Raw genomic sequence first — 23,651 nt, forward strand, 5'->3', positions numbered from 1 at the left:
ATCGTTCTGGCCTTCGGGGTGGGCGCCAGGCTCATCGCACCGGTAGCAGCGGTCGGTCGACGGGGACGCCTCCAGGGCACCGAGGGCTGCAGCTGGCATATCCCCGCGACCTCCCCCTCACTGTCGCAGTCTGCGGCTCTGATTTGAGGGTAGTTTGGGGGGCGCAACTGCTGGTCAGGTCGCGATGTGAGCACAAGCTCGGCCCTTTCAGCCTCAAGGAGCGCCTCACGGAGAGTCTGAGGCATGGCCAGGCAGACGTGTTGGCGTAGTCGCTCTGGGAAAAGTCCTCGCAGGAAAGCATGCAGGCTAAGCTCCTCACGGGCTGCTGCTGGGAACTCTGGGTAGCCACGACGAGCATACAGCAACACATCCGCTGCAAAGGTGCCCAGGCTCTTCCCCGGCCTACGGCTCCGGTTGGTCAGCTGCTCCCTGCTCTGATCAGTGGAGTGCCACTGCCCAAATCGCCTCTCGAGTGCTATGGTGAGGGCCTGGAGCTCATGCTGCTCTGACGGGGCTAGGTCAGGGAGTATCTGCAGTGGATCTCCTTCCAATGCTAGCGCTGGGTGTGTAGCAGCCTCTTCGTCGCTCCAGCCATTATGCCTCGCGGCTAGCCGTACTTGTGAGAGGTAGGGCTCTAGTGGGGTTAGCCCGTTGTATTTCGGTACATTAGCTGGCGTTGCAGGCATTACTGCTTGCTGTCGGGGGCCCGGCGTGTTGGTCGACAGAGGCAGCCCATGAAGCACTGTCCCAGCGTCGGTCGCGACGGGCCACTGCCGCGGTGCGCTCGCGCCGTCGGGACCCGTCGGGGGACTTACATGGCCGCTCGCTTGCTCTCTCTTCAATCGCCCACTTCCCAAGCAGCGAATGCGCTCCTCGACGGCTTGCTCCAGCCTCTGAGTGTCTCTCTCCATTCCGGCGAGGGTGAGCTATCCCACTTCTGACACCAATGTGGCGAGCTCAGACAAGGAGGAGACAGAGGTATGGTTTGGTCTTGCTTCCCGTGAGCTAGCCAGGGAGCACAGCCATTTATTGGCATTCGACAGGCGAGCACGCTGCCGCTAGCAAACTGCTCAGCAGCACTAGCACAACACCAACACAAAATGGCGCTCTCTCACCCGGAAACACACAGTTGCAGAGAGAGCGTCACCTGTAACCATGGCAACAGAACATAAATGTCAATAACAAAACCCCGAACAGCCCTGGCCCGCTACAGTATAGTGTAGGCCCATACTTTTTGGACATCTTTCATCTGAAAACATCTGAAAACAATTTAAAATTTTTAATACAAGAATGTTTCCTAATAACTGAATAAACATTTTTGTTTTTCAGGTAGTGACTGCCTAAAGTCTTGAACCTATGGACATCCTCAGTTACTGCCTTTCATGTCTTGATATGCTCAGCCAGGCCTTCACAACAGCCACTCTCCTCCTGCTTGTTTGTGTATCTCTCTCCTTTCAGTTTCATCTTTAATAACTGAAAAGCATGTTCTCATGAGTTGACAACAAAGCAATCAACAGTTTCTTTGCCTTGAGAAACTTTAAAATTGATTTTGGTTGTTATTCATAGTCACTCAGATCAGTTTATAAGCATCTGGGTGAATCTGAGTAGAAAGTGTAGTCCTGTATACTACACAAATTATCCTGCTGGTTCTCAGCAGTCACATCATCAGTAAAGAGTAGTGGCACATTCCTTTAGCAGCCGTACATCCCCATGGCACAACACTGCCGTCACCATGTCTGATAGATAACGTGATGCGCTCTGGATCATAAGATGTTCTGTTTTTTCTCTGTAGTTTTATCTTCCAATAATTCTGGTACAAGTTTAACTTCGTTTTCTATTCAATTCAATTCAATTTTATTTATATAGCACCAAATCACAACAAAAGTCGGCTCAAGGCGCTTTATATTGTACAGTAGATAGCACAATAATAAATACAGAGAAAAACCCAACAATCATATGACCCCCTATGAGCAAGCACTTTGGCGACAGTGGGAAGGAAAAACTCCCTTTTAACAGGAAGAAACCTCCGACAGAACCAGGCTCAGGGAGGGGCGGAGCCATCTGCTGCATTTGGTTGGGGTGAGAGAAGGAAAACAGGATAAAGACATGCTGTGGAAGAGAGACAGAGATTAATAACAGATATGATTCGATGCAGAGAGGTCTATTAACACATAGTGAGTGAGAAAGGTGACTGGAAAGGAAAAACTCAATGCATCATGGAAATCCCCGGCAGCCTACATCTATTGCAGCATAACTAAGGGAGGATTCAGGGTCACCTGGTCCAGCCCTAACTATATGCTTTAGCAAAAAGGAAAGTTTGAAGCCTAATCTTGAAAGTAGAGATATGACCAAAAATATTTATCACGATATACATTTGAAAATTTGCGATAACAATATAACTGACGATATAATTGATACTAGACAAAATACTTTACAACTTCACAACTTTATTAGTGCAAAAAACCCCATCAATGTATTTTCACTTATACAAGCAGCTGTTTTTTATGTGTATTAAAGTTATATAAAAATTTAACAGTGCAAATGCAAATTCCTCGCTGACAGTTTAACCAAAAGGCATTTCCAGTGAAAACTGGCCGACATATCCTCAGCATAACCATGTGTAATATCCACAAAACTTAAAAAGAGGTTATACACACACAATACGGGAGTATTATGTTGAAGTACAGTACGTATCACTCCGCGAGGCTCCTGCCTGCGATAGCCGTAATGCTCCATCAAGCGGTGCGGCATGGTAGCTTAGCAAAGTCGTACTGAAACATTTGACAGGTTTTCCAGCGCCATGTACCACATAAAATCATTTCGAGGTCAGTAAACACAACCAGAATTCATACATAAGGCACACAGGATTATAAGGGGCACTGTCGATTTTCAGAAAAATCAAAGGATTGATTTTAAGTGTGCAGTATTTTCCAAACAACACGGTAATAACGACGCCCGCTAGCATGCGCTACCAAAATAGTGCTTTGTTGTGTATCTGACGGACAAAAGCTAAACCAGTTCCACACCACTGAAGTTGCAGCATTTTTACAAATCAATTCTGGTTCATCCGTTTCATTAAACGATCCACTTTTGCTCCTCTCATTCTGCGTCGCCGCCATGTGCGTATGTAAACATAAGCACTGCGCATGCGCATTTTACTCATATTCTATCGCGATATTTCATTTTCCTATCATTGCCCAAAATTACACCGGTATTACAGTGAACGGTATGATATAGCCCAGCCCTAGTGTCTGTCTGCCGAATCCAAACTGGAAGCTGGTTCCACAGAAGAGGAGCCTGAAAACTGAAGGCTCTGCCTCCCATTCTACTTTTAAATACTCTAGGAACAACAAGTAGGCCTGCAGAGTGAGAGCGAAGTGCTCTAATAGGGTGATATGGTACTCCAAGGTCATTAAGATAAGATGGGGCCTGATTATTTAAGACCTTGTATGTGAGGAGCAGGATTGTGGATTCAATTCTGGATTTAACAGGAAGCCAATGAAGGGAAGCCAAAACAGGAGAAATCTGCTCTCTCTTTCTAGTCCCTGTCAGTACTCTTGCTGCAGCATTTTGGATCAGCTGAAGGCTTTTCAGGGAGTTTTTAGGACATCCTGATAATAAAGAATTACAGTAGTCCAGCCTGGAAGTAATAAATGCATGAACTAGTTTTTCAGCATCACTCTGAGACAGGATATTTCTAATTTTAGAGATGTTGCGCAAATGGAAGAAAGCAGTCTTACATATTTATTTAATATGTGCGTTGAAGGACATGTCCTGGTCAAAAATGACTCCAAGGTTCCTCACAGTGTTACTGGAGGCCAAGGTAATGCCATCCAGAGTAAGAATCTGCTTAGATACCATATTTCTAAGATTTTCAGGGCCGAGTACATTTTCAGTTTTATCTGAATTAAGAAGCAGAAAGTTAGCGGCCATCCAGGTCTTTATGTCTTTAAGACATTCCTGCAGTTTAACTAATTGGTGTGTGTTACCTGGCTTCATGGATAGATAGAGCTGCGTGTCATCTGCATAGCAGTGAAAATTTATGCTATGTCTTCTAATGATGCTGCCTAAGGGAAGCATGTATAATGTAAACAGAATTGGTCCTAGCACTGAACCCTGTGGAACACCATAATTGACCTCAGTGTGTGAAGAGGACTCTCCATTTACATGAACAAATTGGAGTCTATTAGATAGATATGATACAAGTTTTCTGCGTCCAAAGATGTTATTTCTCTTTTAGATGTTTTTTTGTTTTTGTTTTTTTTGTTGTTGTTTTTTTTTTTTTTACCATATTTCCACTACAAACAGTAAGTCTATGTATTAATGGAACTACTTTTCTACCTTTGGTTCCAGGTTACCATTTTTTTCTCAGACATTGTGGGCTTCACCTCTATCTCTGCGTCCTGTACTCCATTGCAAGTAGTGGAGATGCTCAACAACCTCTACATGTGTTTTGATACGCGCATTGACTCCTATGATGTCTACAAGGTAACACAGGTTTTACTTTCACTTTCATCACTTTTTTTACTTCAATTGAAATCATTCTTTTTTAGTTACTTGTTCTGTGGGCATGTCTCTGGGCTTTAAGGTTATACATTATGAAAATCTGGGGTGTGTGCACTTATGCAGATTTATTAAATCTGCTAGTTAGTAGTTGTAGCCTTTCAGTATACCTCTGTAAAGCCTAATTTTGGTTGTTGCTTAGGCTTCAAGAGATTTCAGTAACAATATGCACTGTCAATCAATAACACCCTAGCATGCATTCCAGTCCTCCCAAAATTTGTTTTAGGTATTTTGTGTGTGCCGTTACACACAAGGAAACCTCAACAGAACCTTTGCAGTACTTGCAGAAGAGACAGAGCAGGGTTCTGGGCTGCTCCTCAGACTACTAATCAGTCTGAAAAGCTGCAGCTGAGTTTCCCTGGTTCTCTATCTGCAGCCATCATTGAAGCCTGAAGTCTCTGCTGTAAAGAACGATATTAAGACAGTATGGATCCTGTTCATTATGCTGTGTTGCTATTGTGGTGAAGGCTCTAAACTACCATGCCAACTACACTTGGTGATAATCACAGAGTGTGCATCAGTTTGAATGCACTCCCTATGTTTCCCTCAGGATTAATGCAGACAAAGAATCATGACACAGTTGATGGGTTTACTGCTCTTTAAGGCAGCACAGAGAATATGTGTATGCATGTGGTTCTGAAAAACCAGAAGTAAATCAGGATTGTCATTAATTACTTAGTTATAACAAATCAAGATGCAAAAGCATGAGCTATACACTATATGTCAATTTAGCAACAATATGCAAGGCACAGCTTAGTTGCTATGCAATGTAGCAGGCTAGCGTGAAATAACATTCTCCTCACAATAAAATAAGGCACATTAAAGTTAATCAGAAACTGAAAACTTGTTCACAGCCTGCATGCCTTAATGAACAGTTGTGATGTTACAACTTAGATTTCTCTGGATGCACACACAGCAACACAAACAGCAATCAACTGTGGATGTGATGAAGCCCCCAACCAAGAGACTGCATGGCTGAACCGGTTATCACTGGTCCAACTGCACTAAATACAGTACACAGCTGCCCCTTGTGGATAGGCTGGTAAATGACATGCCTGCTACATCTTCAGAACAGCCACCCCCAAACTTGCTCCAGCAAGTTTGCAATACTAAATCCATTCTGTAAATCTTCATTTGGAACAGCAGGAAGCCGAATGAGGTATCTCACAGGTCATCCATAGGTATAGCCCATCACTTTAACCTCTGCAGTGCAAATAAGGCTGCCAGGAATAACCTTGCTAATGTTCCCAACAGGCCATGAAGCTCTGGGAAGTTGGGGATCAGCGATTATCACAACACTACCCAATTGAACAAGGGCTGTATCTGACTGCCACTAAGAGGGAGTTTGCAGGGCGGGCAGGTAGTGGTGCAGGAACCGTGTCCAGAAGTGGTCTGATAGCACTTGGCAGGTCCTCCAGTGCCGACGTCCAAGCAGCAATACACTGCCTTTGGTAAAAAATGGTCTGGCCACCCCATCAGCAACAGCCCTGGGTTCGCAAGTTGTCCACACTTCTTTGCTGACAACTTGCGAACCCAGGGCTGCAGTCAAAGCAGCCTTGACAGACCTGATTTCATGCTCCCAGGAGCCTCCAGAATGAGGAGTGCTAGGTGGGTTGAAGTGGAATTTTATTTGCTGCCCTGCCAGCTGGGCCTGTAGGGAAGGATGGAGGGCTTTGAAAGCTTCATGTAACTCCCAGTCCCCACCTCTGAAATTTGAAAAACAGACCCCAATGTTTCTCATGTTGACATCTGAACTGCAGTGGCCCAAATCTGTCAATCCCTGTTGAGAAAAAGGTCAGAGTATGCAATCTGAGCCGACCCGGATGCAAATCAGCCATCTTATGGTTGACTGGTTGGGCTGTACTTCTTTGACATTCAATTCAATTCAGTTCAATTCAATTCAATTCAATTCAATTCAATTTTATTTATATAGCGCCAAATCACAACAAAAGTCGCCTCAAGGCGCTTTATATTGTACAGTAGATCGCACAATAATAGATACAGAGAAAAACCCAACAATCATATGGCCCCCTATGAGCAAGCACTTTGGCGACAGTGGGAAGGAAAAACTCCCTTTTAACAGGAAGAAACCTCCGGCAGAACCAGGCTCAGGGAGGGGCGGGGCCATCTGCTGCGACCGGTTGGGGTGAGAGAAGGAAGACAGGATAAAGACATGCTGTGGAAGAAAATTGGCCGACATATCCTCAGCATAACCATGTGTAATATCCACAAAACTTAAAAAGAGGTTATACACACACAATACGGGAGTATTATGTTGAAGTACAGTACGTATCACTCCGCGAGGCTCCTGCCTCCGATAGCCGTAATGCTCCATCAAGCGGTGCGGCATGGTAGCTTAGCAAAGTTGTACTGAAACATTTGACAGGTTTTCCAGCGCCATGTACCACATAAAATCATTTCGAGGTCAGTAAACACAACCAGAATTCATACATAAGGCACACAGAATTATAAGGGGCACTGTCGATTTTCAGAAAAATCAAAGGATTGATTTTAAGTGTGCAGTATTTTCCAAACAACACGGTAATAACGACGGCCCGCTAGCATGCGCTACCAAAATAGTGCTTTGTTGTGTATCTGACGGACGAAAGCTAAACCAGTTCCACACCACTGAAGTTGCAGCATTTTTACAAATCAATTCTGGTTCATCCGTTTCATTAAACGATCCACTTTTGCTCCTCTCATTCTGCGTCGCCACCATGTGCGTATGTAAACATAAGCACTGCGCATGCGCATTTTACTCATATTCTATCGCGATATTTCATTTTCCTATCATTGCCCAAAATTACACCGGTATTACAGTGAACGGTATGATATAGCCCAGCCCTAGTGTCTGTCTGCCGAATCCAAACTGGAAGCTGGTTCCACAGAAGAGGGGCCTGAAAACTGAAGGCTCTGCCTCCCATTCTACTTTTAAATACTCTAGGAACAACAAGTAGGCCTGCAGTGTGAGAGCGAAGTGCTCTAATAGGGTGATATGGTACTACAAGGTCATTAAGATAAGATGGGGCCTGATTATTTAAGACCTTGTATGTGAGGAGCAGGATTTTGAATTCAATTCTGGATTTAACAGGAAGCCAATGAAGGGAAGCCAAAACAGGAGAAATCTGCTCTCTCTTTCTAGTCCCTGTCAGGACTCTTGCTGCAGCATTTTGGATTAGCTGAAGACTTTTCAGGGAGTTTTTAGGACATCCTGATAATAAAGAATTACAGTAGTCCAGCCTGGAAGTAATAAATGCATGAACTAGTTTTTCAGCGTCACTCTGAGACAGGATATTTCTAACTTTAGAGATGTTGCACAAATGGAAGAAAGCAGTCTTGCATATTTGTTTAATGTGTGCGTTGAAGGACATGTCCTGGTCAAAAATGACTCCAAGGTTCCTCACAGCATTACTGGAGGCCAAGGTAATGCCATCCAGAGTAAGAATCTGCTTAGATACCATATTTCTAAGATTTTCAGGGCCGAGTACAATAACCTCAGTTTGATCTGAATTAAGAAGCAGAAAGTTAGCGGCCATCCAGGTCTTTATGTCTTTAAGACATTCCTGCAGTTTAACTAATTGGTGTGTGTTACCTGGCTTCATGGATAGATAGAGCTGGGTGTCATCTGCATAGCAGTGAAAATTTATGCTATGTCGTCTAATGATGCTGCCTAAGGGAAGCATGTATAATGTAAACAGAATTGGTCCTAGCACTGAACCCTGTGGAGGTTCAGTGCTAGGGTGCTCTTCAGGACAAGAAGAGCGGTGTTCTCTTCTAATAGCCTCACGACAATGAAGGATTCACGACTTTTTCTCAGTTCAGCAAAGAGTCGCTCTGCACTTGGGTATTTTAAGTCACTGTCTACTTATTAGATTAACAACTATAGGGTGAATAACATCATTCCGAGTTTGACAGTGCCATAGGTGACCACCCAACATTAAGGGATTCATCATATTGTGGGACCAAGGTCATTAAGCAGCTAGATGAAGGGACTGGTTTTCCCATTGTTAATCACTGGATTTCTTCAGGAAAGATGTCACTTTGAGCAGAACGCAATATGCCGAGTTCTGCTTTCTGGAATTCCACTGCTATAGGAGTCTTTCCAGGGGTGGCAGACAGCCCATGAAGGTACCTTGCAGTTGCCTTCACTAGTTCACTAAAGCTGCTAAAGTGCTGAGCATGCGGTAGTGTGGGTGCAGCAGTAGTTACTGCTGTAACTAAGCAGAGTGTGTCATGGTCCTGGGCCATGTTGGCCCAGTATTCTTAGTTTTCATGTATTTTGTTCCTTATTTAGGCCATGCTTCCTGGGTTGCTCTGTTACGTTGTTCCTTATGTGTTTTTCCCCTTGTGACTCTTACCCCCTGTGTGTCCCTCTGGGTCCCTCTGTGTATCTGTGAGCCCTCGTCTCTCCTTGTGTTTTATTCCATGTTTTCCCCAGCCCGTTATGTCTGTGCTCTCCCCGTGCTCTCTCTCCTCCTGTCTGAACCTCTGTACTTCCTGTTTTACTTTGACAGTCTCCCGTCAGTGTTGCGTTTACTCCTGCCGTGTCTTGTTATGATTATCAGTGTCACCTGTGTTCCCCGTGTGCTCCCACTTCCCTCGTTAACCCTCTGTGTATTTATGTCTGCGTCTCCCTCAGTTCTGTGTCGCGTTCTCCCTCATGACTGTGTGCCCCTCTGTGTGTTTCAGTTCCTTAGTACTTCCCAGTTTGGTTTCATGCTATTTTGTATCGCTGTTATCTTTTGTCAGCAATAAAGCTGTATTTTGAGTTCAGTCCTGTTTTCCCGTGAGTTTGCATTTGGGTCCTCATCCTGCCTGCACACAGCCTAACCATGACAGAGTGTTGACTGTCTTTGCTCCTCTGTGAAATCCTCACTCTTTGTAATGGAATAGACTGGCCACAGTCTATTAAACTCAAGATGTGGCATACAAAGCTGGCACTTTGGAGCCGCTCGGGAGCAAGCTGTAAGAAACACTACCTAAACATGTAATTCTAGTCCTGTGTGCAGATATCCCAGACTACGATATGCATGTTGGAATTTGTCAGAGAAGACATGCAACTCTTTTTGGTTGGTGTCATGATCCAGCGCCGAACTCACATATCAGTGAGGTAGTCTTATGTTGTCAAGGTGTTTAAGTTCATTTGCCTAAGCATTCGACCCTGGGGGAATAAACAGAGGGGAACACTAGGAAAACCAACATTAACTAAACTGAGATACAAAATAAACTATACAGGCAGGCAGGCTGGCAGACAGAACACACAGTGAGGTATGAGGGTGATCACGACACAGGACCGAGGGAGACACTGACATAAATACACAGAAGGATAATGAGGGTAGTGAGAATATATGGGGAACACAGCTGACACGAATTAACGTGATGCCTCAGGTAGACACACCGAACATGGAAACACGAGACCTTTACAATAAAACATGTCTACGGCAGACATGTGGAGTTTATACGAGAAGGACCCAAGACATAGGCATTGATGTGAATGAGCTTTATTTACAATAGATGAAAACAAACAAAAGCAAGGGTGGCAGGGACAGAACTAAGAAATACTCTGAACTCGGAAACCTAATAAACAAACGTGAAATTATAACATGCAGAGAGAAATATGACATGATAACCAGAGAAACACAGGACATGATGAGCAGGAACAGGAACAGATTCCACAGAAAATACTGGAGCTCACGAACACTGTTCGCATAGAGTTCAGGTGGCCAACCCGGAAGGCGACAACACAACAGTCCATTGCTAAACAGTTGGGAAGGCCAACCACAAGGAAAGTGGCAACGGCACAGGTGACTGAACCGGTCCGGTGGCCAGTTGCTCAGAAGGCAGCTGTGGCGCGGGTGAGGCAAATCCGAAGGCTGACCACGCGGATGGCAGCAGCGGCGCAGATGAAGCAAGTCCGGAGGCCGACCATGCTGAAGGCAGCGGCGGCGTGGAAACAGTTCAGGGGGCCAGCCACGTGAAAAGCAATGGCGACACAACAGTTCAGGGGGCCAGCCATGACGGCAAAGATGTCCAGCCAACAGCCTGGAAAGTGGCCGACGACGGTGAGGAGCTGAACGAAGTTGAGCAGGATGTGGAGGACGGGGATGGCACAGGTCCCGATGGTGGTGTGGCAGCCGCAGGTGATGGAGCAGGTGGTGGCACTGTAGGCGACAGTGTGGAAACTGCAGGTAGTGGCGCTGCAGGCAACAGCATAGAAACCACAGGTGGAGGATCTAGTGGCGCTGATGATGTCTGGACGGGCTCCTCGGACCCTTCAGCGGAGACAGAAAACAGCTGAAGCGACCCCTCGGGACCTTCAGCAGGAACAGAAGACGGCTGAAGAGGTTCCTCTGACCCTTCAGCGAAGACAGATGGCTGAAGCAGTTCCTCAGATGCCCCAGCAGGAACAGACGCAGGATTAGCAGGTACGGAGCCACAAGTCCTCCGGCAGCCCGGGCGGAACATCACAACTGAAGACTAGAGGGGACAGAGCCTTTCAGTCTGTGGCACCAAGGCTGTGGAACAGTCGACCACCACAACTATGTTTGGTTAACTCTGTGGATTCTTTAAAAAGCAGTTTAAAACTTTTTTGTCTAAACAGACCTTCTGTTGATCGATGCTTTTGTAAATTTTACATTTTTATTTACATGTAACCTGTTGTATTGACTATATTGTTTATTTTGTTACTGTTTATTTTAACCTTTGTGCACAGCGCTTTGTGACTGCCTGTCTATGAAAAGTGCTTAATAAATAAACTTTACTTTTACTTTACTTCTCCAATATCTGTGTGTGCTGCTCGGCTTGGGCCTGCAGCGTCTCCAGTTACTGCTGCAGTGCTGCCTCTTGCTCTTGGTGCATATTGGCCAGCTCCCTTGCATCTTGTCTGATGGGCAAAGTTGGGTGCCAATGTAACACCACAGTCATGGGAAACCCACCATCCAGCTCCAGACTCTCAGTTTCAACTGAACAGGTCGCGTTTATTCTCACAATTACTGTTTTACACGTGTGCTTCACTTGCAGCTTTTCCTCCAGCGTTCTTTCACTGCTGCTCTCCTTACTCTCTCTGGTGCACATCACCGGTCTCAGAATTTTACTGAGTTAAAATAGTGGCTGGCAGAGTGTGGCTGTGCGCCTAGAACTGCCCCTGAACCCTCTGCTCTACCCCTACCCTGCAGCTGCACCACACCAAGATACTTGAAACCTCTGACATTTTTTAACGTTTTTTTCTCCAAGAGTTACAAGACTGTCACATAGAATCAGTTCTTCATCTGTGTTAAATGCCATTGTCTTGCTCTTATCATAGACCGGCTACATACCAGATCATGTGAAAGTGTTGCCGTACAACAGGAGAATGTTTTAAAGTTCCTCTGCTAAGTTCGCAAATATGGACGGGTCATAGCTCAGTGATTTGATTCTGACTTGATGTTGGTACTTTGTCACATAATTCTCATTGTGATGCTTCACTTGGAATGCAGTACTCCAGTGTGACGCTAGCAGTGTTGGGTAAGTTACTTTAAATTAGTAACTTAGTTACATTACTAGTTACTTCTCTAAAAAAGTAACTCAGTTACTTCAAGTTACTCGTTACTTTCAAAGTAACTAGTTACTAGGGAAAGTAACTTTGGTTTTACTCAGAATTCTCTTGTTAATGTGTTGCTTCCGTAACTGGATACCAGCCAGACTGCCAGTCTTCTAGCTTGCTTACTTGCCACAAGTGCACTGTGCCACCTACCAACAGAAAGGAAAAAATAATGCGCACATTTCCACGAGAGAAATCACGCCTGGACCGTGCGTTGACCGCCGCCATGATTCTAGCCTGCTTTTACATCCAACACAAAAATTGCAGTCGTGGTGCTTTTGATTGTACTCAGAACTCGGAAATTCTGCCGTCTGAATAGGAAGATGTAGGTAACACCAGGCTGCAGATGAGCTGCATACAGAGCTGGGGACAGACAAAAAAATCGTCCCGGGCATTTTGACTAGAGACCGCCCACCATTATAGGAAAAATCATAAAGCCTTTGAATGAAAACAAACACTGTTGTGACAGTGATGTACACTGTTCTGATGGTATATATGTATCAATCTATCAATTGTTTGTTGTAAGACTCAGATAATTATTTTTTTTTAAAGCGAGACATTTTAAATGAGAATAATAAAGAAAAGTATTTCCTTGTCCCCCCCTTTCCCTGTTAATGCCCTACCTGGACCCCTGGCAAAGCTTTGCTAGACCCGCCCCTGCACAGTTACCAGCTGTCAGCTACGTAGAAAAGGATCCTGGTGTTATTTGTCTCTCAGAAACAGCTCATAACTTCCCTTCAACTCATTCATGTCACCTAAAAGGTAAACCTGTTTCTCCATCACCTGTTCAGCTCTGATGATTCAGTAAGGACATCTCCTGGTTTCATCTGCATGTTTCCCTCTCACCAGATAACCAAACCGATATCATGACCAGCAGCTTTACAGCTGTGGCTCCAGCAAACATCAGCTGATACTAGAAATTAATATTAAATAAATTCTAACAACAGCTGATCAAGCTTAAACGTGCTGCTGTTGTTTAACGCGACATCCGCTGGTTTCCTCTTTCTGGCGCAAAGTGGGCGATAAATAAACAAGAGAGAAAAGCCGATCAGCTGATCATTGATCAGTTTCGTGATTGAAGTAGAAACAGGAGAGAATGAGAGAAGAAGAGGCAGCTGTGCAGCTTCAGCTTTGTGTCTTTTTCATTGTAGCTGAAGTCCGGGACAAACTGTGTTCCTTTTCACCTCAGTACGAAACGCGTAATATTTTCTCTGAATACCAGACGATTCTGTTTTTTTACGGACGGTTGGCAACTCTAATAATTAACCGTATGAACAAAATAAAGTTCAACATCAGTAACATAGCACCCACCCAGCTGTATAGAAACTCCGTCATGCTAGCTAGTACGCAGTACGAAAATGTCAGCATACCGAAAATAAACTCCACCTAAACTTGGTTTATATCTGACCCGGATAGACTGCAGGTCATAACTTCTTACCTGAAGTTCAGTTCACCTGACACGCGGACCGGCGGCCGCTTGGTCTCTCCTCTTGCCTCCCTTTTCCTTCATCCACCTGCTGGCTTCCACCACTTGCTAATGTTACTGAATCTGTGGAAGCTCCGCGATATCCACCACCGCAGTAACGAGTAACGAGCCTATCTAAATCCCAGTAACGAGTAACGCGTTCCTGGTTTTGGCATAATAACTAGTTACCGTGCTCGTTACCACAATAATAACGTAGTTACTGTAACGCGTTACTTAATAACGCGTTAGTCCCAACACTGGACGCTAGTCCCAAAGAATATTTTCAGTATTTCACTGCTGGCTATTCTCACCACAAACTTGGACTTTAGTAGGATGTCAACAAGGTACCCTAAAGTTTCAAATAAGCTAAATTCGAAGATTGAAATACATACGGGCGCGTGCTGAGGCACAGCGCTCCCAACTACTGTGCATCTTTTTGTGTTTTTTATGCTTTTTCGTTGCTAATTCCTGCAATGCACTGATCACTTTCAGTAGTCAGGAACTTATAGACACTGACCTCAGTCTGAAGCCAGACTTTATTTGGATTAGACCCACAGTATCTATCAGGATTGAGAGACCACCAGGAGCTCCATTGGTTATTGTCAGGAACAGCAACAGATGGCAGGAGAGGAAACAAAAGCTGGGATGCAGTGCTGGCTATCGTGTCCAACTGCGAAAGCAGCAGCCCCTGCTTCCATTCATCTTCCTAACTAACGACGGATCCCTCACAAACAAAATGGAAGAGCTACAATCAGAGATTTACTACAACCGTTTTGTCTGGGCATGTTATCTACTGATTATAACTGAATCTTGGCTCCATCCACAAATATCGGATGCTTCACCGCCAGGACTGCAACAAAGACTCTGGTAAGGGATCACCTAGAACTTATCATCAGTAAACAGCCAAGAGAGCAGCTTGAGGGCTTCCCTATCGTTGCTGGGGATTTTAATCACCTATGTTTGAAATCTGTAAACCCGAAATTCCACCATAACATTAAGCGTCCTACCAGGGGCACAGGATACTGCACCGTGTGTACAGTAACATCAAACCTACAAAGCAACACCCCTACCCCACCTGGGACAATCTGACCACCTCTCTCTCCACCGGATTATAAGGCGCATTAAACGAAACAGATAAGTCAGATCAGTCAAACTTTACTCAACTCATTCTTCTTGCTTCCTCCACTTCTGTACCATTGATTCATTAATGCTGTATTCTATCACAGCTGCTCTATTCCCATGTTGTTGCAGTGTATTAATGACTAACCTGGTATTGTGGATGGATTATCTCAGTTGTTCTCCTGACTGAAGTTTGGTCCGTTTACAGCATCCTGCCATGCGATTGCATTTGTCTCTAACCACCAGGAACCCTCAAATCAACTTTTATCGAGTGGAAAAAAGTTGCAAAATTGTTGCAAAAGACATTGCAAAATATGTAAATCAGACGAGTCGATCCCACACCGATCCCGGCATTTTCCTAGACATGAGTGGGATGTATATTTTATGCAAATTTGTAAAAATCTGTCAATCCAGGTGGAGACTATTGGAGATGCATACATGGTGGTGAGCGGCCTACCTGAAAGGAACGGAGACAGACATGTGGATGAAATTGCCAAGATGGCTCTGGATCTGGTAGCAGCCGTCAGACAGGTCTCCATTCCTCACATGCCCAATGAGAGGCTTCAGCTCAGAGCTGGCATCCACACAGGTCAGAGGAATTTACTAAGACACAGCAGATGTTTTCTATGTTATAGAAAATTATCATCTGTGTGGGGATTGATAAAAATGTGAATCACTACAGTGACCTTGGTCAGGTGCTTTGTGGTAAGTACCATCTAGTAAAGCAACCATATCAGATTACAATTCCTGGATATTCACAATCCTCAGAGGAGGATTCTGTTGAAAATCTTAAACATTAAAAATGTTGGCATCCTCACGGAGCTTTAATTGTGTACCATCAGAACAAAGCCGCAACATTTATTGGAGATGATAGACATCAGGTAAACTCAATAACACTTAGTAGCTCTTGCAGAGCCTATATCCAGGTGTTTGAGTGCTTTTTAGTTTGCATACAGTATACTTACTCTTCAAACAATTTCAAGTTGTCCACATTGTTTGAGCGTTTACTCAGTCTTTACAGTTCCTTAAGCATTATCCAGCATTAATTCAATCTTGTACTTTCCACATATGTGAGTATATAAGGGTCTGAGGAACATCTGATTTACATTTGCCAAATCTCCTCTTGAAGGTTGTCTCCTTGTGCAGTAGTGCATCACATTGAGAGTGGTTGCTGTTTTTAGAAACTTCATTTGCACTCTGTGAAACTCCCACAGTGTTTCCGTGCACTCGTGCATCTGCAGTCCATGGTGGAGCTCCTGATCATGCGGTCATAACAGAGACCTTTCAACTTAAATTTAATTTGGAAGAATTTTGAAATTGCAATGACGGTGGGGAGCAAAGATTTTGTTGGCGTATCTGTTCTCCTTTCGACATGTTAATAGATTCTCACATTCTTGCAACTTGTGACAATGGATGAGCCTGAAGTTTGTTTGTTTTTTTTGGGGGGCATCTGTGCTGCCAAGATTTTTGCAAGGCAGTCACTCACAGGGTAAACTAACAGGGTTTCAGTTGAAGACACAGTTTGCTATTGGTTCTGTTTTGACACAGAAACAGATTTTTGGGCTCTGTTTAAGTTTGTTGTTCATGTATACATTCTTGAACAGGACTTATAAGGAGCCTATATGGAGTGCTGGGAGCAGTCCAGATGTGCACAAAGAGACAACCATGAAGGGAAGATTGTAAAAATTTGAAAAAGGTACAGTTTTTAACTTTTATGGATAAAGCAACAGACGCTTTTGATTAGAATTTGTATTTCAGTTTCTAGTTTTATTTTGCAACACAAGAGGCTACTGACAAACCCAAAACACCGAGTCTAACATGGGGTATGGCAGTTCAGACAGTCTTCATTTTTTCACTGCTTGGCACACACACAGCTGTGTGAGCCGCAGCTCTCATGCTTGCTTTCAGCCACTTGAATGTTGCTCTGACTGCTTCTTGTGCATGGCCCTTGGTTCCAGCGTCCTACTGTGTAAAATAGGGAAGGCACAATAAGGTGATGGCTGGCAGCCATGCGCCTAACATGCACCTAGCCATCTAAGCCTATATACACATTGTGAATCTGCCAGAAGCGAGTGTGGTGAAAAACCTGCGGCATGGGATAAGCAATGACACCTCATTCACTTTGTTTTAGTCAGCGCACGAGCATATAGAGCCGTCTTTGTGCAGCTCTCCTATTACACTCATCTCCAGCATTACAGCCAGTTCCTTCTGAACTGCTTGTCTTTTATTTACAGATAATCTGTAGGACCATGAACACACTGTTACACCTGGGTGAGTTTCAAAGTGTTGAGTGTGGTGTGAATGGGCAAGGGAGAGAATACCTCTGGAGAACGCTGTTGTCTGAACCAGCGTGACATGGTTATCGCAACGGTCTTTCCCCAGGGTCCACAAAGATACAGGTTCTGTCTCCCTCCATGCTTTAAGGGGTGGACCACCCCTGTCTGAATGCACCACTTTATAGTCAACATCACTCTCTCACTGCATGACCACAAAAGGTCCTTGCCACTTGGCAGATTTGGATGAAAAGAGTAATACAAGTACTTTATACAAGTACCATCCACAGAACACACACCATCCGCCTAGAAGATCCACCCGGCAGAAGCGTCCTGGCGTTTGCACGAGTTCCCGTGAGTCAGGGCAGTGCATGTAGCCATAGATTGGTTAGTGTGTGCCGTCGCTCAGGCATATCTCTCATGCTTGCTTTTAGCCACTTTAATGTCACTCTGACTGCTGCTTGCAGCTTTTCTCCTGTCTCCACAAGCCCTTCACTCCAACTGTCCTATTGTGTAAAATAGGAAAGGCACAATTAGGTGATGGCTAGCATCCTGGCACCACCCCTCCCAGCTTAGCCACAAACCACACCTCGCCACCACATATTTTACAAAAATTACAGTTGATATGTCGTTGCTTTTTTTTCCAGTCTTCTTTCTTTGATGAATGTTCTGAATGTTTATCGCTAAAGGGTTTTTTTAGAAGATTGTGAAGTGTTGCTTCTTTTTCTCCTGCTACACAGGTCCATGTGTGGCAGGAATAGTGGGCTACAAGATGCCAAGATACTGTCTATTTGGAGATACCGTCAACACAGCCTCTAGAATGGAATCAACCAGCCTGCGTATGTGAATCTAGTCCCAATATACAAGAACACACACAGTATAGCACAATATAGTGGAAATGAATTGAAACTAAATAGACTGTATGTGTTGTATTAGAAATTGGTACCAAAAACAGCTTTCTTGGCTCTTTCTTGCACAAATATACAAATACAAATCTGGAAAATCTTAAATCTTTACATGATTTTATTTTCTGTTTATTTTAATTTTTCTTTATGCCAGCTCAGAAAATCCACATCAGTTCAGAAACATACCTGGCTCTGATCAAAGACAATGCTTATGAACTGCAGCTTCGTGGGGAGATTGAGATTAAGGTAAAAGAATTTCCAACCATGCCATAAAATTAAACTCCTGTATAACTGTGGGTTAGTCTGATTGAGATGGTATCATTAATATTATTTTATGTATTTTAAGAACCTTCCAAATTTAAATTAAAAGACAAAAAAGTGGAACTTGGTGGAAATTTTATGTTTGTTAAAGAGTCTTCAGCCCAAGTTTTTATAAAACATCTTCTTACTTCATGTTCAACACAAGTCTACTTTGAGAGATTTCTTAAAATTTCCACATATACACAAAAATATGCAGTGCTTAGTTTTAATTTTGGTGTTTTTGGTGAACAGTGCCTTGTCATTGCTCCTTTTTCACGTGCAGTCTTCTCCTGCCAGGGTAAGGGCAAAATGTATACATACTGGCTGATTGGCCACAAGAACTACAGCGTGCAGAATGACAGCCTGGTTTGCCACTGGAATCCCAACATGGCCAGAAAGAAGAAGATGTTAGCAGGGAGCCAGGTATCTGTGAGCAATGTGAGTTAAAGTGCTTTAATATTCTGAATATGTTCCATTAGTGAAGCATTCGTGCATGTCCTCCAGCTTTTGTCCTACATAGTTTAACATTGAGCCTTAAATGTTTGTTCTGCTGTGAATAGCACTGTAGTCATTCATTTGTTGTATAAAAACAGGTTTATACTAATTTGTTCCCATTTCCTTATTTTCCTTATATTTCTGTGTTACATCTTCCCTGACCAACTTTAGGTGTCTATAAATTTACATGTTCATCAATTTATTACAATTTTGTTTTGATATTTTTATGTTTGTGTTCTGTATGTATATGTTTTTACTGCAATTGTCTCACGTGGGTATTACAGCAATTAACCCATAGTGTAAGCACCAAGCTAATGAAAACTGGTTCTCAAAGCATGTTACAATCTTGTTCCAGATGTTAGCATTATTTTCTCATTGACTTATGGTAAATATACCATTAATATACCGTTTTTTTGTACTCTGAGCACTCAGAGTGCTTTACACAACTTGCCTCATTCACCCATTCACACCCATTTGCATAAGCACTTTTTTTCTATGCTCTTTCCTATTCCAGTGCAACACATCTTCCAGTGTCTGTCAGTGTCCTCCATCCATCCAACCATCCATCTTCTTCTTATCCAGTTCAGCTTCACAGTTAGGCTGGAGCCTATCCCAGCTATTATAGATCAAGAAGAGGGGTACACCCTGGACAGATCACCAGTCTATTGCAGATACACTGGTAGATTGATAGTTTTTTAACCCCACATGTTACAGTGCCCGGAGGCCAGTACATGGACATGAACTCAGATGTGGATACAAGTATGGGAAGCAAGGATAACTTTTCTCACAACTTTATTTGGTAGCACAAAGAAACAAAACATGCCCCAGAGCTCGTGCGGCAACCAGTTTGCGGGGTTCCGTATCCATAGTGTTACGGGTTCGAAATTGAGGACGAGAGTAAAACAATGATAGTCCAGAGGAGGTCGTTCAAACAATTGATTTTAATGCACGCAGCGTGGAGAGGTGTAAACTGCAAAACAGTTGTACATCTCTACCCAAAATACACTCTAGATTGCTTTTATAACATCAGGGTATTGTAACGCCCCTTCTTGCGTTTACAAGCACATAATTTGCATGTACAGAACATTCATGTATTTTAAGAATTAAATGCAACATAGAGGTTCCTCCTTGTGGCATACTCTTCCGAATATGGTGATGATCTAAGGCCTTTGAGGTCACCATGGGCTGGACATCCTTCCGTCACCTGTAACTAAGCAAACTCAAATACCACAAGAAGCTGAATACATTCAGGCCTTTGCTCAGCTACTATTTTACTGTAACAATATACTCAGCATATGAGTTATGATATATATATATTTAACTCAATCATTTTAAAGTAGTTATAACTGCACCTGTAATAAACATGTTAATATTTGATTATGATAACCCCTATAATATAAATTATAACATAATGCCAGCAGCTTCAATAAACGCTTTGATGAAATGATAATTAATGCAATGATAAGATGATGGTTATGTAAAATAATCCCTGTAATTCCACAATTCCCTCTTTTGACGTCTTCCAAAGACGTCACTACACCATTCCCAGGTCCACTACCTTCGCTCTGACCCTCTCTCTGCTACACCTTACTAACCTACTGTGTTCATCTAAGGTTCCTGTCATTATTCAAAGTTGGTTCCCAATATCATATCAGGCAAAATCACAAACCCTACTGCCACGTCTGCTTTGTTAAGCTCTTCAGTTAGACTCTGTACCGGTTTGCCAATCTGTGTGTACATGCCTCTACACTTTTAATGTCTAAATGCACATCTGGATGTATGTGCACTTGTATGTCTATCTGCATCTATGAGTCAGTGGTTTTTCAGAAAAAAAGGCGTTAAAGTGAAGAATGTTTCCTGACTATTAACTCCTGATACTGGAGGGACTTTCCGGGTTGCCCAACCTCTTAGGTTTGGCCTTTTACACTTTTACTAAAGAAATTTTAACAGAGCCCAAAGAGATTTTTATTTTGCTCCTGTGCTTGACAGGTTAAGCGAAGTTGTTTTTTGTTTTGTTTTGAAATTTTTCCCTTCTGTGTGTGTGTGTATACATAAGTAAGAATATGATAATCAACATAAGATCCCTGGTTTGCAAATGATTTTCTGCCCCCGCTGCAGGGCAACATCATGTGGTGGTGAGTCTATGTTGGCTAGTTTAGTACAGATATGTAACAGTTGCTTGATTGCATGGCCCACTCAGAGTTGCACAGCTTTAATGTATGTGGAGAGCTAATACACATTTCTTGGCTAATTATTTTTAAAAATTATTTATTTTCCAATATTTTGAAACTATTCAGGTGCCATTTAAAATAATTATCAAAACTCCCTATCTCTACATATATATATCAATATCAAGCGCATATCTACACTTAAACACACACTCAACCATTTCTCCTTCACTTGTTTAAAATACTCGTCCAGTCTCAGCACACACCAACAGCAGATCTCTTCATGAGACCATCTTCAGGTGCATTTTCTAACTTGGTCCTCCTGACATGAGTTCTTGTTCTTTCTACAGTTTTTCTATGGAAATCAACCCACTTTTTCACGGTTTAAACATAGGTTACTCACATTTCTAGCCTGATTGTTTTGAAATCAAACATTGCATTTGATTTTACTTATGTATTATCATGTTCTGGGCTCTATCCATTATATTAACTTTCTTCAATCTCAATACTCTTTATGTGTGTGAGCAACGCTTTTAGTTTTATTAAACACAACCCCAGTAAAATACACCATCCCCATGTCAGCCTAACTCTCCGCTAAAAAGCACACTTCAAAGTTTTCTATCTGGATTTACGCCTCTTTTGGCTTCAAGCATATACATAACATGCAAAAGTTACTGTTAATGCCAGTTAGACAAGTTTCCATTATCCACAACATTTTGTTTCACCCGGCTCACCTTCACACATTTCCTGTTCACTTATTGCATATTTATCTTTAACACCTTTTACCTCAGTAGTTGCTAAGCAGAAACAAAGCAACCTGTGGTCCACCTTTACCCTGTAAAATAAACCCCTGTCATGTTTGTGTCTGTAAGCATGTTTTGCATTCATTCATTACACTCCCCGCCATTCCTGCAAGTTAGGAGCTGTAAAGTTGAAAGCTGCATCAAGTCCAGGCCTCTGGCCTGGCCTATATATAAATCATGTGTGTTTGTAAGCGTGCGTGCAATTAACCTGCTATGTTCTCATCTTCCCTCAACATGTATCACCTGGACACTCTCACCAGTGAAGCTTAGAACCTGTTTGGACGGAACACCAACTCTAAACAAGCACAGTTACGCATTGTGTATAAAATTAACTCAACCTGTAAATAGAGACATCACTGTTATGACAAACATAAAATAATACTGTACAACACGTTATTAACACAGTCATCCTAAGGCAGATTATATGATAGCAATAAAAAATCTCTAAATCCCCAATCCCAACAGGTCCTGCTTTTAAATCTTTCCTGACTTTCGCTTCAAGTTCTGCTGTCTTAGTACAATAATTAGGTCCTCCTAATCCCATTAAATCTGCCATATTGATTCCTTCATGTGTAAATGTCAGATTTCGAGCATCTAAAACTTTACTCTGTTGTGCTAACGATGTCATAGTGAACGCCTGCAAGTTCACATAAGCCACCACACTATGTGTAGTCAGAACTTTTAGTGAGTGTTCTCTCCCTACATGTGCTGTTTCCTATATTATTTTGGCCACCCCTGCTGCATGCTGTGCACATTTAGGGTGCCTTGCTTCTGTTGGACTCAACCTCATGCTAACCTACATAAGTACCTGTCTTAAGAGAGACCTCTGCACAGCTCAGACGCCAGTTGCAAGAGCTCTCTAACATTAGAATCATCAGCTGTGACTTATATAGTGTTATTTCGGTACTTTATACTTCACACATTTTCAACGTTGTTTATATGGGGGGTTCCTCTTTTTGTGTCTATATCTATTAATATGCCTTGTGCACTACAGCTTCCTGTTTTTCAGTCTGGCTGAGCACTTGTTTGTGAGTAAAAACTGGCCTCTACAAGCCTTCACAATTAAAGTACATAAAACAAGATAATGAGCAGATACACATTACAAATGCTTCATATATACAGAGAAAAACCCAATAATCCACATTTCACTATTTTGTTCTTTGGTTCAGATTTGGATTCTGTATTGTTCTTTATTTGTTATTATTTATATTCAGATTGTTTTTGCTAGTCTTGGTTTGTTGTTGTCTGTTTGGGAGCTGACATAGTCTCTATAAATAAACTTCTTTTGGTGGAGTAGCATCAGGAGAGAAGCTCCAGAGAGGCATCTTCCATGTTAAACACTAAAATATAACAAAAGAGATCTTCTCAACGTGTTGTATATTTTTAATATTTCCTTATTATTTTGTCATAAAATAAATCACCCAAATAACTTAAGCTGTGTGACAGCACCTTGCGTTTACGCCAGGCTGTGAACTGCCCTGAAGCTACACCCCCCTTTTACCCCATTTACTTTCTCAATCTTAGTTTAAACTATTCCTGACCTTCTCCTTCTCTCGTCTGATCATCTCAAGTACGTCCTGTACCAAATTTGCTTCCTCTTTTCAAGTTCCACATTTAATTACAAGCTCAAACACATTTGCCCTATATGGCTGTCTCGACGTGTTTCCTGTCAACTTAACAGAGTTATTCTCAGAACTCAGAGCTGAGGTTCCCCTTTTCTAAGTCTGTATGTTCTACAAGAGAGCAAGTCGGTAAACAAGTTTATCATCACAAAGGTTGTTAGGTAAAGGTCACCTGTAGAGCTCTGCTTAGTAACCCTAAAAGAACACATTTCATGTAGCTAATCGCATATATTAACACCCCCCTTTTTGTGACACATCTCATGTGTTACAAACTCAAAATCCTTCACTCAGGTTAGGGAATTAAAAGAAAAGTTTAGTCCTATCATATTATGTATAAATGCTCCGGAGCTTCAAACCTG

The 23,651-nt window shown here is 42.8% G+C and overlaps 1 protein-coding gene across 1 annotated transcript in view; it reads left to right on the forward strand.

Annotated features, from left to right (window-relative positions):
• The window catches only part of LOC116309977 (guanylate cyclase soluble subunit beta-2), a 39,547-nt gene extending 20,896 nt beyond the window's left edge, over positions 1-18,651 (forward strand). The window contains exons 6-10 of the mRNA XM_039604700.1: positions 4,354-4,488; positions 15,141-15,315; positions 17,740-17,838; positions 18,059-18,150; positions 18,502-18,651. Of these exons, the coding sequence (XP_039460634.1) occupies positions 4,354-4,488; positions 15,141-15,315; positions 17,740-17,838; positions 18,059-18,150; positions 18,502-18,651 (651 nt within the window). The remainder of the gene's footprint in view (positions 1-4,353; positions 4,489-15,140; positions 15,316-17,739; positions 17,839-18,058; positions 18,151-18,501) is intronic.
• The last annotated feature ends 5,000 nt before the right edge of the window (positions 18,652-23,651 follow it).

The sequence above is a fragment of the Oreochromis aureus genome, linkage group 20 (genome assembly GCF_013358895.1).
Source record: "Oreochromis aureus strain Israel breed Guangdong linkage group 20, ZZ_aureus, whole genome shotgun sequence".
Lineage (NCBI taxonomy): Eukaryota > Metazoa > Chordata > Actinopteri > Cichliformes > Cichlidae > Oreochromis > Oreochromis aureus.